This window comes from Mauremys mutica, chromosome 3 (assembly GCF_020497125.1).
Source record: "Mauremys mutica isolate MM-2020 ecotype Southern chromosome 3, ASM2049712v1, whole genome shotgun sequence".
Lineage (NCBI taxonomy): Eukaryota > Metazoa > Chordata > Testudines > Geoemydidae > Mauremys > Mauremys mutica.
In genome coordinates this window covers 9,974,246-9,990,269 of record NC_059074.1, presented here as the reverse complement: position 1 = coordinate 9,990,269, position 16,024 = coordinate 9,974,246, and the positions used below count along the sequence as shown (strand labels likewise).

At 40.6% G+C, this 16,024-nt stretch overlaps 1 protein-coding gene across 1 annotated transcript in view; it reads right to left on the bottom strand.

The window, feature by feature from the left end:
- The window catches only part of MSRA (methionine sulfoxide reductase A), a 436,252-nt gene extending 421,346 nt beyond the window's left edge, over positions 1–14,906 (bottom strand). The window contains exon 1 of the mRNA XM_045010740.1: positions 14,683–14,906. Coding sequence (XP_044866675.1) covers positions 14,683–14,812 — 130 coding nt within the window. The 5' untranslated portion in view covers positions 14,813–14,906. The remainder of the gene's footprint in view (positions 1–14,682) is intronic.
- Positions 14,907–16,024: the final 1,118 nt, after the last annotated feature.

The window sequence follows — 16,024 nt, the reverse complement described above, 5'->3', positions numbered from 1 at the left end:
TATTAGTGCATAAGTGTTTGTAGTCCCAGATTGATTAAATTGATTTTTAAGGACATCACTTTTATTTTTATTATTTATTTACTTTGCTCCTGTTGTCACTACAGCACAGAGCTAATGTTTGGGTCCTTAACTGTGCATTGCCATAACTTAGCCTGTTTGAATTTCTTGAAGTTTAACCTAACTCTAAATCTTATGGGTTTGCAATGCTTGTTATGGGGTAATTACAACATAACTGCAATGTTGTTACTCTTAAGCTGCTTCTATGTACATAACCTTAACTCCAATTTAATATAGCTTTTATCTGTGAATTTTTTATTACACTTTTCATATATGAACATTAAACCCAAAGATAATAAAGTGGTTGAATTCCTGCTTTAAGCACAAAACTCAGCTCAACCTTAACTTGGGAACCGTAACCAGAACTTCCATCATATATCTAAAAATGGTTCTGCACAGTTTACAGAAACCCTGATATTGCTTCTTAAAGAGAGAAAGCAAGAGATATTAATGGGATAAGTTAGGAAACAAAATACAAAATAAAAATTTCTGGGGAAGAAGTGAGGGGGAAAAGGAGAGAGAAAAAATATAGGAGAGACAGTAGCAAACACAATGTAGGGAGAAGGAAAGAAAGAGAAGATATGAGAGACAGAGAAAGAAAAGAGGGAACACACCTCTGAAGACAGCTTAGGAAAAGTTACATCATGTGTATTACAGGAAAGAAAGAAAAGCTCAGTAAAAGCAGTAAGGAAGAAATATGACAAAAGTAAAAGAGTTGTAGGTTGGTCAAATAGTATTTGAGGAATGTATGATTTGATGAATTTCCCCAGTATTCATTTAATAATCTATTCAACACATTTATGGTGGTATTCAATTAGCTGCTCAGATAGTATTGCTGAATATGTTTTTCAGCTAACACCAGAGAAAAATCAATGAAAAAATATATTTATATTTTTCCTGCTATTTGACCATTCCTAGCAGTAAGTTAATTTTTTTTAAATACATTAAAAACACTGATGCTCTTCAGAACAAAATCTGTGTCTGCCTCTGTGCTTGGATAGCGCCAAGTACATTCTGAGCAATTCCACAATATAAATAAAATAACAACAGTTGATTGGCAACACTACAGTTAAACACAAATGATACATAACTGCTTCATTTCTTTTGGCCCTGATTCAGCATTGATTTTTTTAAAGGGACTACTCATGGACTAAAAGTTAGGCACGTGCTTAAATACCTTGCTGGATCTGGGCCTTAAATTGCAGGGAATGTAGTCTTGTTAGGGGAAGGGGGTGGAGAAACAGCAACTTTTGACCTTGACAGGTTGGTCTTTCAGCTAGAAGATGCCACACAAACTTTTCAAGCCCTGACACTGAATGCAAAGCATAGTATTAAATTGTGAGATACTGATCTGCCCTAAATAAGAGGCAGCATGTTGTTGCTCTGTCCCAGGAGTAACCAAAGAAGAGTGAGGGCTGGTCTACACTGAAAACATACATTGGCATAGCTACATCTCTCATGTGTGTGAAAAATCTACCCCTCTAATAGCCGTATATATGCCAACCTAACCCCAGTGCAGACAGTGCTGGGTCAATGGAAGAATTCTTCCATCAACCTAGCTACGAACTCCTGGAGAGGTGAATTAACTACAGTGATAGGAGAACGCCTCCTTCACTGTAGTGAGTGTTTACACTGAAGTGCTACAGCAGCACAGCTGAAGATGTGCCGCTGTAGCGGCTTAAGTGTAGACATAGCCTGAATTCAGTCACAATTTGTGACTCAGTCTAGTCAGGTATAGACCTGTATGAGGTCTATACCTACCACCATGTATGTTGCCCAGTACATTGGGGGGGGGGTGAGGTCAGACCAAGGCTATGCCCACTCCCCATCCCCACCTACCTACTTTCATGGAGCCTACTTTCTCTCCTATGCTGTTATCTGGAGGCATAAGGACCCCTGTGCTGCCATGCTAACTAGGACACAATTTAACCTATAATGTAGTTTTCCTTTACTATATCAGCACTTACCAGTACTTGTGTATTTGTAATAGCCCATCATATTAACTTGTATACATTGTTAGGCCTGAGCCTCAACTACATTACAACAGTTGTATGCACATATGACTCTAGTGAAGTCAGTGGAATAGCTCTGGTGCTATAAACTGACGCAGTGGAGAATCAGACCCTATTATATTTAAGGCATTCCACTGAAGGAGTTGCCAAAGAGTGTGTGATTTATATACCATGGTCCAGATTCTCACCTAATCTACCCTTGTACAATGCCAGTAACATCAATTGAGCTACATGGGTATAACTGAAAGTATAATTGGGCTCCATATGTCCTGTAGTTAGTAGTTAGGCACAACACGGCTTAAGTTACAGCAAGTGGAGACACTCAGCTTCTCCACTATATTTTTTTGCTTTCTGAGAGTTTGTTACACTCACAGATTTACCTAAATAAATGTAGGGTCAAATTCATCCCTATAATTTCTTTGAAGGCAAAATGGAGTTAAAACCATCAGTAAAATGGACCCTATTCATCCCAGGTCTATTATATAGTAATATGAAATATTATCCTTTGAAATAAAAAATCCTGTGTAAATGTAATTCCTGGGTTTACTTCTCATCCTGACAGGTTATGGTTATCAATGCAAGTTTTTGGCCCTTACGTGTTAGATACACATCTTTCCAAAACCACTGTCGCAAGCAGCTATTTAATCTTGCTTATCTTTCACTAGAAATTATCCCCCTTTAATCCACAATTTGGAATAAATCTTCAGAGCAACATATATAAATAATCCTCTGAATAAAGATCCTTTTGAATTCTTTTTTATTTTATAAAGTTAGGGTTTCTGCGGTCTGAATCTCCTTCAAGCCTTATTTGCATTCAAGAGGCTGCCAATTGGGTAAAGTTTCTACTCCTTAAGTAATGCTGTTTCCCAGCAACCTGCATTCTGTTGCCAGGGAGAAACCCTGTGGAGAGCTACCTCAGTTATCAGGCCTGCCGCAGTCCTGAGGGGGTATGGCTTTGTGCAGGGTTGCTTCATGCCAGTGCACACATTTGAGTGTGAGAAGAATGCTAAGTAGTCTACATGAAACTCCAGAGACTGGAATGAGGGGTGGGTGGGTTTTTTTGTTTGTTTGGTTTTTTACATTTATTTTTGTTTGGTTTGGTCTTGTCAAGGACTTACTAATGAATGATGTAGCTCTTTGTGGTATGCTGTATTTAGAGGTGACAAGGAAGTGAAAGTTTTTCAGCAATGCAGTGTTACCTTGGGAGCTGCATTTGACAGCTGGTTATGCAGTTCTGCAAACAGATACTCTGTAAGTTATTGATCTACCAATGACTGTTTGTTCCCGGTTTTGTCTCTTTTGCAGACGTCAAATGCAAAATTCACACAAAATTAGATTTTCATAACTTCTGCAACATCTCCTAAAATGGAAAGGTAAGAGTTGGCTAAAGAGTCATTCCTTTTGCCAATGTCAGTCCAATTTTTAATAATTCTTCAGAGTTACATTTTTGGCATGATAAGAGTTATTTAATGTTTAGATACAATTGCCAAAAGCAAACAAAGACACCCATAAAAATGTAAAAGGAAGAGGATCCATGACATGCATATTTCTACTGCCACCATTATTTTCAAAAGAAAATATTTCATGCATAATTTGAAGAGACATTGCAACCATTCAAGAATTTCAGAAGTCACGTCTTTCAAATACTAAACAATTTCTAAAAATAAGGTGCCATAGCAAAATGTAATGTCACTTTACATCCTTTCTGGTCTGGATGTCAGCATGGTTGGTCAAACTATAATGTAAATGTGATGAACTTATAGAAATCAATGGATCAAAAATGCAATAAATGAGGGTCATTCCTTAAAGTGAAGAGATATGCAAGTCCCTCTTTTAATGAACTGGAAAGGAAAATTGAAACTTGAGAAATACAATATAAAGAGTCTATGAACTTGGTATTCGTCATACCTCTGAATTGTCCCTCCTGTGGAGATATCCCTTCTTTACCTATATTTAGTACAATCCCTTATAAAAATGGGATGTCAGTTCATTTATTTACATGAAAATAGTGAATCAAGAAACTGAAGCTATAGAAAATGTTAAAGAAATTAATCCTACTAAATCTTAAACTTCCTCCATTACTGTTTCTCTTCTGTGCCTGTTCTGAAGCCTAATTTCACACTGGAACCTACATTTGGGTCATTACAGGTTGCAAAGTTACAATATGGTGATACTGAATCAGTGTGTTCATTTTTTCCTACTTTTCACATAGTCAACGGGATTTTTTTTTTTAACAATCTTAGGAAAAAATATCAAACATTTGTCTTTTCCTTTTCATTGCTCACATTACAAAAGACCATCAGATATATTCACAGACTTCATTCAACAGTTCCATTATAAAATCTTACTTTTTATATAATTTAGCACATTCTCAGAATTATGTTAACACATTTTACTGATGTTATGAAAAAACATTATATTTATTCATATTTAATTCAGCAGTTCCATTAAAAAAATCTCACTTTTTTATATAATATAACAAATTATGTTGACGTATTCCCCAAACTAGCAAAATGGTATAAATCTTTACGTACTAGATAAGAATGATGGGCCAGATCCTGCTCTATACTACAGCCCCTTTGAAGACCCAAAACAATAAAGCTGCCTTAAATGGGCAGCTGGAGATTCCCCTGACATGTAGGAATTTCCAAATGTCATAAAGCCAGCATATCCAGCTCAACACCAATACTTTCCTACAAAGAGTGAGAGTATGGAGATTTAAGGGCATTGTCAGAGTTCGCTGAGCTCCAGTGTTCCCTGCAAGTGTAATGGCTCCTATGCCATTATAAGCCAGTGTAAATTAAAGCAGCCCTGAGGACTGAGATACACTCATCTTTATTTTCCTCTCTGCTCAGATGCACTGAGCAGAGTTCTGGCCTTTATACTTCAAAACAGATAGGCAACCTTTTGGGGCAAACTATTAATGCAGAAGGAAAAGACATGAAATGACCTAGGTCTAAGGAAATGAGGACGGCTTTGTTAAATAAAATGATATTAGGAAAATTATGCCTTTTAGGAATATCATTCCTCTGATATCTGGTTAATTTCTAGTGATACGTGTTGTTAAAAATCATTTGAACCTTCATACTTTCTAAGCATGGTATAAGGTAAATCAATGGCACAAAAGTAGAACTAACCTTTTAAAATGTAGTGGAATTTGTTTTGGTTTTTACCCACTTGTTATAACAGATTTCCCTCTCCCATTTACCTTTCTTTTGCCATCTCAAAACATGTACAATATTAGCTTGTTGATTGGTTGAGTCTGAACTAATCTTTTTGTTGGCAACTGGAAAAGGCAACTGAAAAGTAGGAGATTTGGGCTTTCTGCATTTTCAGCTGCAGGCTTACTTGTAGCATCTCTCTCTTGCTTTCTGATGATACCATCTACAAAGTACAAAAAGTCTCTTTCACATGAAGGGGTTGAAGAGATAATGCAAAAATTGCCAATCTTTAAATATTAGCATTAAAGTGAATAAAATACTACTGACCACCTTTTACAGCTGCCAACAAAAAAAGAAGTTATTCAAACTCAAGCAATCAACAAGCTACATATTTTGAGACGGTAAAAGAAAGATTAACAGGAGAGGAAAAAATGTTATAACAAATGGGTAAGAGCACAAAACAAATGCCACTACATCTTAAAAGATTTAGTTCTACTTTTGTGCCATTAGTTTACCTTACAGCATGTTCACAAGCTATGAAGGTTCAAATGACTTTCATCAACATGTATCATAGAAATTAGCCAGCTATCGGAGGAATAATATTCCTAAAAGAACATCGTTTCTTTAAAAATTCCATATGAAATGAACCAGATCTAAGGAAATTAGTATCTTTTCCTTCTGGACTAAAATGGAATAAATTTGCCCCAAAAGTTCAACTATCTGTACTAATGACATCAGTGGAACTTCTGTTGAAACACATGCGCAAAATTCTAGCAGAAGAGGCAAAAGAGAGTAACCATGTCCAGCCTCAGTCCCAAGCCAAATTCCCACTACTTCTCCAGGGCTGGATGCTCAGGGACCTGCAAACCAGGAATTCAATCCACAAATCTGTGAGATCTTTGTTTATAATCTGCTATTTCTTAGCAGAGTTCTTGGAGAGCCTCCAAATCTTGGGGCCTCGTGGGAAATTTCCCCGTAGTTCTGTCCAAGCTTATACCCACAGGAACTGAAGCCTTTCTATAAAAAAAAAAAAAAACCCACCAACAAAACAATTACATTTCATTGCCTCTTGAGTTTAGCAAATCAGATTGAGAAATTAATTGTAAGCATAATTAGAATTCAGTAAGAATTCATGTGATACAGTAAATTCATGTAACACTTGCTGCAACAGCAATAAAGGGACAGCCAACTTTAAATCTGGTTAATTTAAAAAGAGTTAAAAGTAAAGTCAGGTACTATGCCTATCCATAAGTCTCCCTCCCAATTTCTGTGGTCTGGAAATCACATTTTCCTGATTTTTTAAATGCTTTTGTCCCCACTGTTGCTTCAAGAAAGACCCCTAGAAACAACAGAAAACTAAACAATTAATGACTATATAGCAGCAGCAAAACTGCCCAGATGTCAAATCCACAAAGTAAACAAAAGTATGAGGGGGATGAAAAACATTGTCTCTAATTTATACCAGTGGTTCTCAACCTTTCCAAACTACTGTACCCCTTTCAGGAGTCTGATTTGTCTTGCGTACCCCCAAGTTTCACCTCACTTAAAAAATACTTGCTTACAAAATCAGACATAAAAATACAAAAAAGTGTCACAGCACACTATTAGTGAAAAATTGCTGACTTTCTCATTTTTACCAGATAATTATAAAATACATTGATTGGAATATAAATATTGCTCTTACATTTCAGTGTATAGTATATAGAGCAGTATAAACAAGTCATTGTCTTTATGAAATTTTAATTTGAACTGACTTTGCTAGTGGTTTTTATGTAGCCTGTTGATGTTCCCCACGGAAGACCTCTGCGTACCCCAGGGGTACATGTACCCCTGGTTGAGAACTACTGATTTTTACTAATCTTATATGTTACTTGTAACAATAAGTAAATATTTCTGGACAAATTTGTAATTTTTAAGTTGGTTGTGTCCCTTTAAACATTGTATTTCAAATATTTGAAAACAGTGTCAAAATGTGTTGCTGATCAGAACCGTAACTGAAAAATTATACTTTGTTACTACACACTTCTGCTCACAATGGGGTCTATTTTCCTTTCAATGAACACAAGTATCAGAGGGGTAGCCGTGTTAGTCTGGTTCTGTAGAAGCAGCAAAGAATCCTGTGGCACCTTATAGACTAACAGACGTTTTGCAGCATGAGCTTTCATGGGTGAATACCCACTTCTTCGGATGCAAGTGGTGGAAATTTCCTGGGGCAGGTATATATAAGCCTGCCCCAGGAAATTTCCGAAGACTTGCATCCGAAGAAGTGGGTATTCACCCACGAAAGCTCATGCTGCAAAACGTCTGTTAGTCTATAAGGTGCCACAGGATTCTTTGCTGCTTCTACAGAACCAGACTAACACGGCTACCCCTCTGATCAATGAACACAGTTCATCCCCGGCGTAGTTCCAAAGGGCTGGATTCTCTGTTCAAATATGCCATCATAAATCAAGAGTATGTTCACTGGCTTCAATGGAATTACCCCAGATTCACATCGCTGTAACTAAGAGAATCTGGAACTATGGAGTTATACTAGGGATGAATTTTACCCAATGTGTGCATACCTGGGTATTTTTATTGTTGTTATTAATTTGTATTATAGTATTGGCTAGCGACTGCCTAGAGATTGGAGTCCTCTTGTACCAGGTCTCATACACAAGGCTTGACTACACAAAGAAGATGCACCAGTTTAACTAATGGCACGATATTAAACAGATTTAGTTAAACTAGTGCAATTTTGTGTGTTGACCAGGAAATAGTAAAAGACGATCCCTGTCCCAAAGAGCTTACTATTTAAATGGACACAGCAACCAAAGGATGGGAGAAAAAGTATTATTTATCGCCATTTTACAGGTGGGAGGATTTATAAAGAGAAATTAAGTGATTTTCCCCAAAGTCACACAAGCAATCTGAAGAAAAGCAGGAATCAAACCCAGATCACTCAAGTCCTAGTCCAGTGCCTTAACCAATGGATCACCATTCTTCTCTAAGATTCAAACTGCGAAAATCAGTTGCTGGAAGATAATGTTGACAGTGAGGGAAAAGTTTTCAAATATTTTTAAATTACTACTGTATAGTTCAATAGCAAATAGAATCACAACTGCACCACCATCCATCCTCTCTGTTAGGAAAATACTAAGGTGGTTGCCTTTACTAAAAGATGGATTTGCGGCACATGAAAGATACTAGCCTGAAAACTATAGAGACTGGAATCCTGTATATTCATGGAACAGATTCAGACAAGTGTCACTGCAAGATTCCCCAAAACCATCAAGTTAATATATCTCAATCCTAAACTTTTCATCCAGTAAAATGTAGAGAATGAACAGTCTCTGAAGCAAGGACAATTTAGTCTTCGTGTCCATTTAATTCTTGGCCTCTCTAGTGAGATAGCCAAATATGTCCATAAGCTAGTTAGATGGCTCAGCAAAAGTAAAACCACAGAAATCAGTAGGATTTTTCAGCAGGAACAGATCAGAGCAAGTTACCATAGACAAAACAAAAAATATACATATCGGAAGTTTCCCAAAATTGGGGTTCATCATGTTTGGCACCACAATGGGAAGCCCCCTCCTTTCTTTCTCTCCAGCAGCTCCTCCCAGGACTTTTCCACTGAGCACATGTGCAAAGGAAGGGATAAATGAAGTTGACGTTAATGTCTTGCTCTACTGGCAATGAAGTAGTGCCCCTGCTTCCTATATCATATAAAGCCGAGTGTCATGATTGTTTCTGTGATGCAAATCTCTCTGCTGTCAAAATGTACAGAATTTATTCATCAAAAAACCAACACAACTCAGCTTGCAGCAGAACCTGGTGACATGCAACTTTCAATGAAAAATCAACTACTTAACAGATTGCCTTAAAATGACTTGCATCCGAAGAAGTGGGTATTCACCCACGAAAGCTCATGCTGCAAAAACATCTGTTAGTCTATAAGGTGCCACAGGATTCTTTGCTGCTTCTACAGAACCAGACTAACACGGCTACCCCTCTGATCCTTAAAATATGGAAAACAAGGCATTTTAAAGTGCCAGTCATATTTTATACTCAGATACCTCCATGCACAGAAATCTGGCCTAAGTAAACTTTATACTAAATTTTAAAACTTAATTTGCACCTAATTTCTAATGGTATTTACCTTGTTTTAACTTTTACAGTTCCTTGTAGGTCAATGCTGTTATTAAGCACACAGGTACCCAGAGTGGATTGATTTAGATCACCAAATGGAAAGCCTTGATTTAAACCATTGATTTTAATCAACTTTTCCATTGGTATTTCAGTTATTTTCAAAAGAAAGGTGCATTCTCCTTGGTTGATATATCCATTAAGCATGTTGATTTACAACCAAATAGAGCCTTTACACTAGATATGGTAAATCTTTTTGCTACCTAGAAGGATGCACTATAACTATATACATTTATTTAAGCAGTTACATTCAGCTTCTTATTAAGTGTACATTTTTGTATATTAGAAAATGGGTGAATGATATATTGCTTATTTATTAACTTTTTGTATATATTTGTGTCAAGCTGTGTTAGTAAAGCAACTGGAATTTAATTAACACACAAAATAACCACATAAAATGTATTTTTATTAAAAAAAACAACCTTTCATGTTCACATGCACAACTAAACGATTTATTAAACAAAGGGATTAAGTGTAGACAGTGAATTAAGCTGATTATTTCAGGTCAGTCTTTCAAATATTCCTAAGAGAAAGTGACTGGAGCTTAAGTTCCTATTTGCCTAAGTCTCTTGAAAATGAGACAGTCTCCTAAATTACTCAGGCTGTCCTTCAAACTTCTAAAACTAGTAGATCTCATCCCCTCCCTCATTTTTATACATAAACTGGAAGAGAAAGACAAGTTTTCCTGCATTTTCAACTTCCTATCTATTTCTCAACTTAGAATATTTTCTTCATTTGGACTAATTCATTCATTCTGTGCCTGCAGAAGAGGCTACTGCTCTCAAAAGCTGGTTTAGCACTTCAACAAACTGTGGTTCCAGGTGCTTAGCTAGTGAATTCCACCAGTTCAGTGGCATGACTTTCTTTAAAACCTCATCAGCAAACACATATTGCTTAGACGGTTCACCTCCTGCCCTGAAATTTATTATGGTTGGCATGGTTGATGGGAATTATTAGATGCCCATGTCATGGGACTTCTTCAGCAGTTAGGCATCCACCATGATACTCTGGGTTGAGAATATTGGCAAAAAAATGAGGCGGAGTAAGTGCTTGATCCATCCACTTCTTTAGTGCCTGCGATTTAACTTTGTTGGTATTTTTTTCCTGTAATATCTTGAAGTTTTTTCCAAATTTCAACAGCATCAGCAATACAGCAGCAATCTCACTGCAGTTTATCTAAACTATAGAAATAGGTTTCAGTATATTCAGCATATTTTCTACATTTCTCTTTAGCACAATGATCTTCACAAACTGTCATCAGAATAGGACAGTTCATAATAAAATAGCTCAAAAGAATCAACCCCTGAATTCCACCATACATCTTAGGGGAGAACTAGTGTTGGACCTGCTCTTTTCAGTGAAGCTGAAGCAAAGTGGTTGTTATGGAAGTATTTTGCAATTTCAACAACATTTTCCTTTATTCTTGGAGTTGTACTTATGTCTCTGCCTAAAAGAATCATCAAATGAGCACTACATCAGGTTCCCTTCATTCTCTTCTTCTAGATTTCTTCTCATCTTTGCTACATTTGCAGCACTGTCTGTGGCAAAGCTATGCATGTGAATTTTTGTTCAGTTTGTTATATTTTTACTACTGCTTCTTTTAAATATTCTACTGTATATGGATATTCCCAGGTGTATCAATTGTTTCTGTAAGATAGACAACCCCATCTTCTGTTGTCAGAAAAGCACGTTACTAGATCATTGTGTACATTGCTCCATCCATCAAGACTCAGATTAATAAACTTTCCCGTCAATGCTTCTTGCACACTGTACAATTTCCTTTTCATAAACTGTATCCAGCACCCTTACAGCAATGTCTACTCTGCCAGGTGGAACATAGCCTGGTCATAATTATTGAACTTGTCAATGATATGTTTGTTCCAAACAATATGAAAAGGAGAATTTGTTGCATAAATGAACCAAGCAATCTTTTAATCTATGGAGTTCTGCTGGAATTTGCTTAAACTCATGTCTATAGCAACATACCAAACAGATTATTAAAATGTTAATATTCATAAATGCTTAATAAAACTTTACTGTTAAACAGAAATTTTCACCTATGATGTTTGATTATACTGAATAAAAAATCATTTCAGAAGTCCAGCAGTAACAATAAAAATATAGTTGATAAATACTTCCACAAACATATCAATTAAATTTGAATACAAACATTTGAAGTTCCTAAGTAATCCATAAATGAGAAACTAATGGATTTCTTTTTGTTTGTAGCTCTGTGTACACATGCAAGGAAACAGAGCACGGCCATTTACTTATAGTTTCCAGAACCATCCAGAAGCAAGGGCTGGTAGTTACTGGGCCCTGGAAAGTAAGTTTGTATAGTGCGGGGAGTCAGTCATAATTTGAAAAATGAGCCAATCAGAACTCAGGTAAGGAGAAGCTATGAAGTAGGAGTATGAGACCACCCAGATGGGCTCAGTGGATAATCCTGATGAGATCCATGGTGGTGTCCCCTAAAGTCAGAGGCTGGGTCCCCACACCTGTGATGACTTTGTTAGGCTCTTGCACCCAGAAGCAAGCCCCTGGGTCTCCCACAGGATCAAGCCCTTAACACAGTATATGACCTATTGTGCCATACTTATAAAGCTTGACCTTAAAAGTTAGAATCAGGGGGGGAAATATCTTTCTTTTTATAGAAAAGAAGCCTTTAACTCAGATTTTTTGATAGCGGCTCATGGAGTCAGCATATTTATTTTTTATTTAAATATTGCACAAGATTATAAATTTAGGCCTTATCATATTTTGTATTAGATTCACATTTCATTTTAAAGCAGATTTATTTTTAAAAAGAAAAACATATTACAATTGAAATAAAATTTAAAAAATCTTATTTAAATCAACAAAATCCAATTTAAATTTAAAAATCAACTTTTTTTTTAATTAATTTTTATCCACCCTGCAGGTACCAAGTTTATGCATGGAATACAAAAGCTTAGAGTGGATGGTTAGATTATTTTATCCTGTATGAAGAGCATAAATTTTGCACAAGTGCCCAAATTCTTCTACCTGTGGGATTACAGAATATAAATTGGGGCAAAATTTGACCCAGTGTATATTTTGTCAAGGTCATTATCATTGTGGGCTTTGGCTTTGATTGCTGCAACCTTTCCTCCCTCTAGTTCATGGATCATCTCCATGGTGCATTGCTCCAACCACATCAGCCCCATCTTTGCCTCCTTCCATTGGCTCCCTTTTTGCCATGAACTCAAACAGAAGCTTCTTGTCTTCACTTTTAAGACACTTCATGAGTTAGCCTCCCTCTAATCAAATCTATCATTTTACCATGCCATCAACCCCTTCCTTCACTCTGCCAAAGATGCCGATCATTACAACCCATTAGTACGTTTCTCCCACAAGCACATCCATGCTTTCTTCCACACTGTTCCCCATCAAAATCCATATAGCTATTTAATCCTGCTGCAACTCCTTCCTTAAGACTTATCGCTGCTGTCATACATACCAAACTGCCATCTGACAGTGGCTGAAACTACTGCTTATTATACAAAAACATGTTTGTTTTACTGCTACCCAATTTCCCACCCTCCCATTTGTCTGTTTCAGCCACCTCCCCATTCCATCTTGTCATATTTTCACAGTGAGAAATCTAGGGCAGATGCTTTTATTACTCACTTGTACAATGCTTAGCACAGTGGGATCATGATCCTACCTTGTGGCCTCTAGATGAAATAATAATGAGAGTAAATATAATAAGGTTTTCAGTTACCCAAAAAGTATGACATGCAGCAAACAATACTGCTTAATCCAAGACTGTTAACTTTTCTGCTGGACAGACTTGATTTGCCTACAAAGGCAAGGAAGGAAACACCCTCGTTGTGAATTAATTTTTAAAGTAAAAAAATATTTTCAGTTATTGAAAATGTTTGTTTTTTTCCAAAGTTATCAAAGCACTCCATGAACATGAAGGATTTAGAACAGTAAAATGGCGCAGGTAAATATTATTTATCCCCGTTTTCTGGGGCCTGGAAAAACCGCGTAAGAAACAAGCTAGAAGAGTTCTATGTCTCAGTCATAATTATACAGGGATCTCTAGCACAGCCAGGAGCAGAGAAAAAGATTACTTTTTCTAATTTAAAAAAAATTCCAAAATGATAGAGAGAAATTACGTGTTTGCTTTTGTGGCAAAATGGTGGCAGTCCAACAGACAGCCAATTATGATGCATTATTTCTGTGACAATAGTGCACAGGAACCCCAATAAAGGAAAAGACAGCCCCCCACATCATGCTAGGCACTGTGCAGACAAGTATCAGACAAATATCTGCTCTTAGGTTTGTGAGAGAGGGTGGACAAATCTGACAAACGGAAAATGGATGGGCTGGGACTACAGCACAAGAAGACAAGTAGCCATTAGCAAAAAATCAGATGCCTCAGCTCACCAAGTGGGAAAAATCTCCACTTTTCCATTTCCCATTGCAGGCATCTACGCCCTAGCGTTGCTCCAGCATGTCACTGACCCCAAATTCATCCCCATGCGCTTTGTTAGGGTCACACAAGGGACGGATTTGGATTTGGCTCCGTGTGTCTAATCAGCCGCCCACACACTCACACAAAGTTTTGCACACTTTTGCCCGCACTTATCTAGCACGAGCCCCCTCTCCCGCCCCTCCGCACCAATCTGGCCATGACTGGCACGAGCGCAGCCCGGGGTGGCCTCTGTCTAGGGCAGTGCGTCCCCTCGCCCTAGCCTGTGCGGCCCCACTGGGTGCATCTGTATCGAGGGGGTGGGGAGACGGGCAGGCTCCCTGCATCCAAAGGGCATCCTGAGGTGGAACAACCCCACGTGCCTCGGCCAAGGGAGACCACCAAGCCGCCTATGTGCCAAGCGAGGAGGCCTTCGACGCCTGCCCTCGCGGCGCCTTTCCCCCCCCCACTTCGCTGAGGCGAGGCTGGGACAGGGTCTCCAACTGCGCATGCGCTAGGGAGCGCGGCCGCCCCCTCACACCGCACAAAAAGGGAGGGGGGCTGGAAAGCGGTTCAAGCGCATGCGCTCCAGCCGCCGACGAAAGAAGGCAAGGAGAGCGTTCGCAGTAAAGGGAGGTCAATGCGCATGCGCTTATGCCTTCCCAATTCAGGGGAGAGGGAGCACAGTGCGCCTGCGCTGACGACGAGTAGGCGGGTGAGTGCGCGCAGCGCATGTTCCTCCTCGAGTCACACCTCCCCCGCCCCCCAACAGAAATCGTCATCCAGGCGGTGTCGGGTGGGCTCAGCCCGGGGACGGGACCCGCCCTACCTGAGACCCGGATGCTCTGGCTCCGGCCGGGCAGGGCCTCCTCTCTGCGGGGCAGCCTGGAGCTCGAGTCTCCCATCGCGAGCGGCGAGCCGAGCAGGGGACGGAGGAGGCGGCGTGGCGCCGCGGTCATCGCCCCCGCGAGAGTCGGAGTCGGCCGGCGCGCGCTAGCCGTTGGTCCGGGGCGGGGGCGCGTGCGGCGGGAGGGCGAGAGACCCGCCTCCTGCCGACGGCGGCCTGGCTTGCGCAAGAGGCGCCGCAGAGCCCGGCTCCCATAAAAGCCTGGGGGAGCGCTGAGAGTGTGCGGCTCCCGGGCGCTGCCCGCGGCTCACACCCCTCCCCGGCGCTGCCCGCGGCTGGGGTGTGAGTATCTCACCCCAGCAAACACCCACACCCGGCGCTGCCCGCGGCTGGGGTGTGAGTATCTCACCCACACCCACACACGGCTCTGCCCGCGGCTGGGGTGTGAGCATCTCACACACACCCCCATCTCTGCCCGCAGCTGGGGTGTGAGTATCTCACACACCCACACACACATCTCTGCCCACAGCTGGGGTGTGAGTATCTCAAACACACCCACACTCCCATCTCTGCCCGCAGCTGGGGTGTGAGCATCTCACACACACCCACACACACGGCTCTGCCCGCAGCTGGGGTGTGAGTATCTCACACACCCACACACACATCTCTGCCCGCAGCTGGGGTGTGAGTATCTCACACACACCCCCACACCCCCATCTCTGCCCGCAGCTGGGGTGTGAGCATCTCACACACACACCCATCTCTGCCCGCAGCTGGGGTGTGAGCATCTCACACACCCACACACACATCTCTGCCCGCGGCTGGGGTGTGAGTATCTCACCCACACCCACACCCACACACGGCTCTGCCCGCAGCTGGGGTGTGAGCACACCCACACCCCTATCTCTGCCCGCAGCTGGGGTGTGAGTATCTCACACACACACCCACACACACATCTCTGCCCGCAGCTGGGGTGTGAGTATCTCACACACACCCCCACACGGCTCTGCCCGCGGCTGGGGTGTGAGCACACACACCCACACACGGCTCTGCCCGCAGCTGGGGTGTGAGTATCTCACACACATCCACACACGGCTCTGCCCGCAGCTGGGGCGTGAGTATCTCACACACACCCACACATCTCTGCCCGCAGCTGGGGTGTGAGTATCTCTCACACATCCACACACGGCTCTGCCTGCAGCTGGGGTGTGAGCGCACGCGTGCACACACCCCCACACACACACACGGCTCTGCCCGCGGCTGAGGTGTGAGTATCTCACCCCAGCAAACACACACACACACACACACGGCTCTGCCTGTGGCT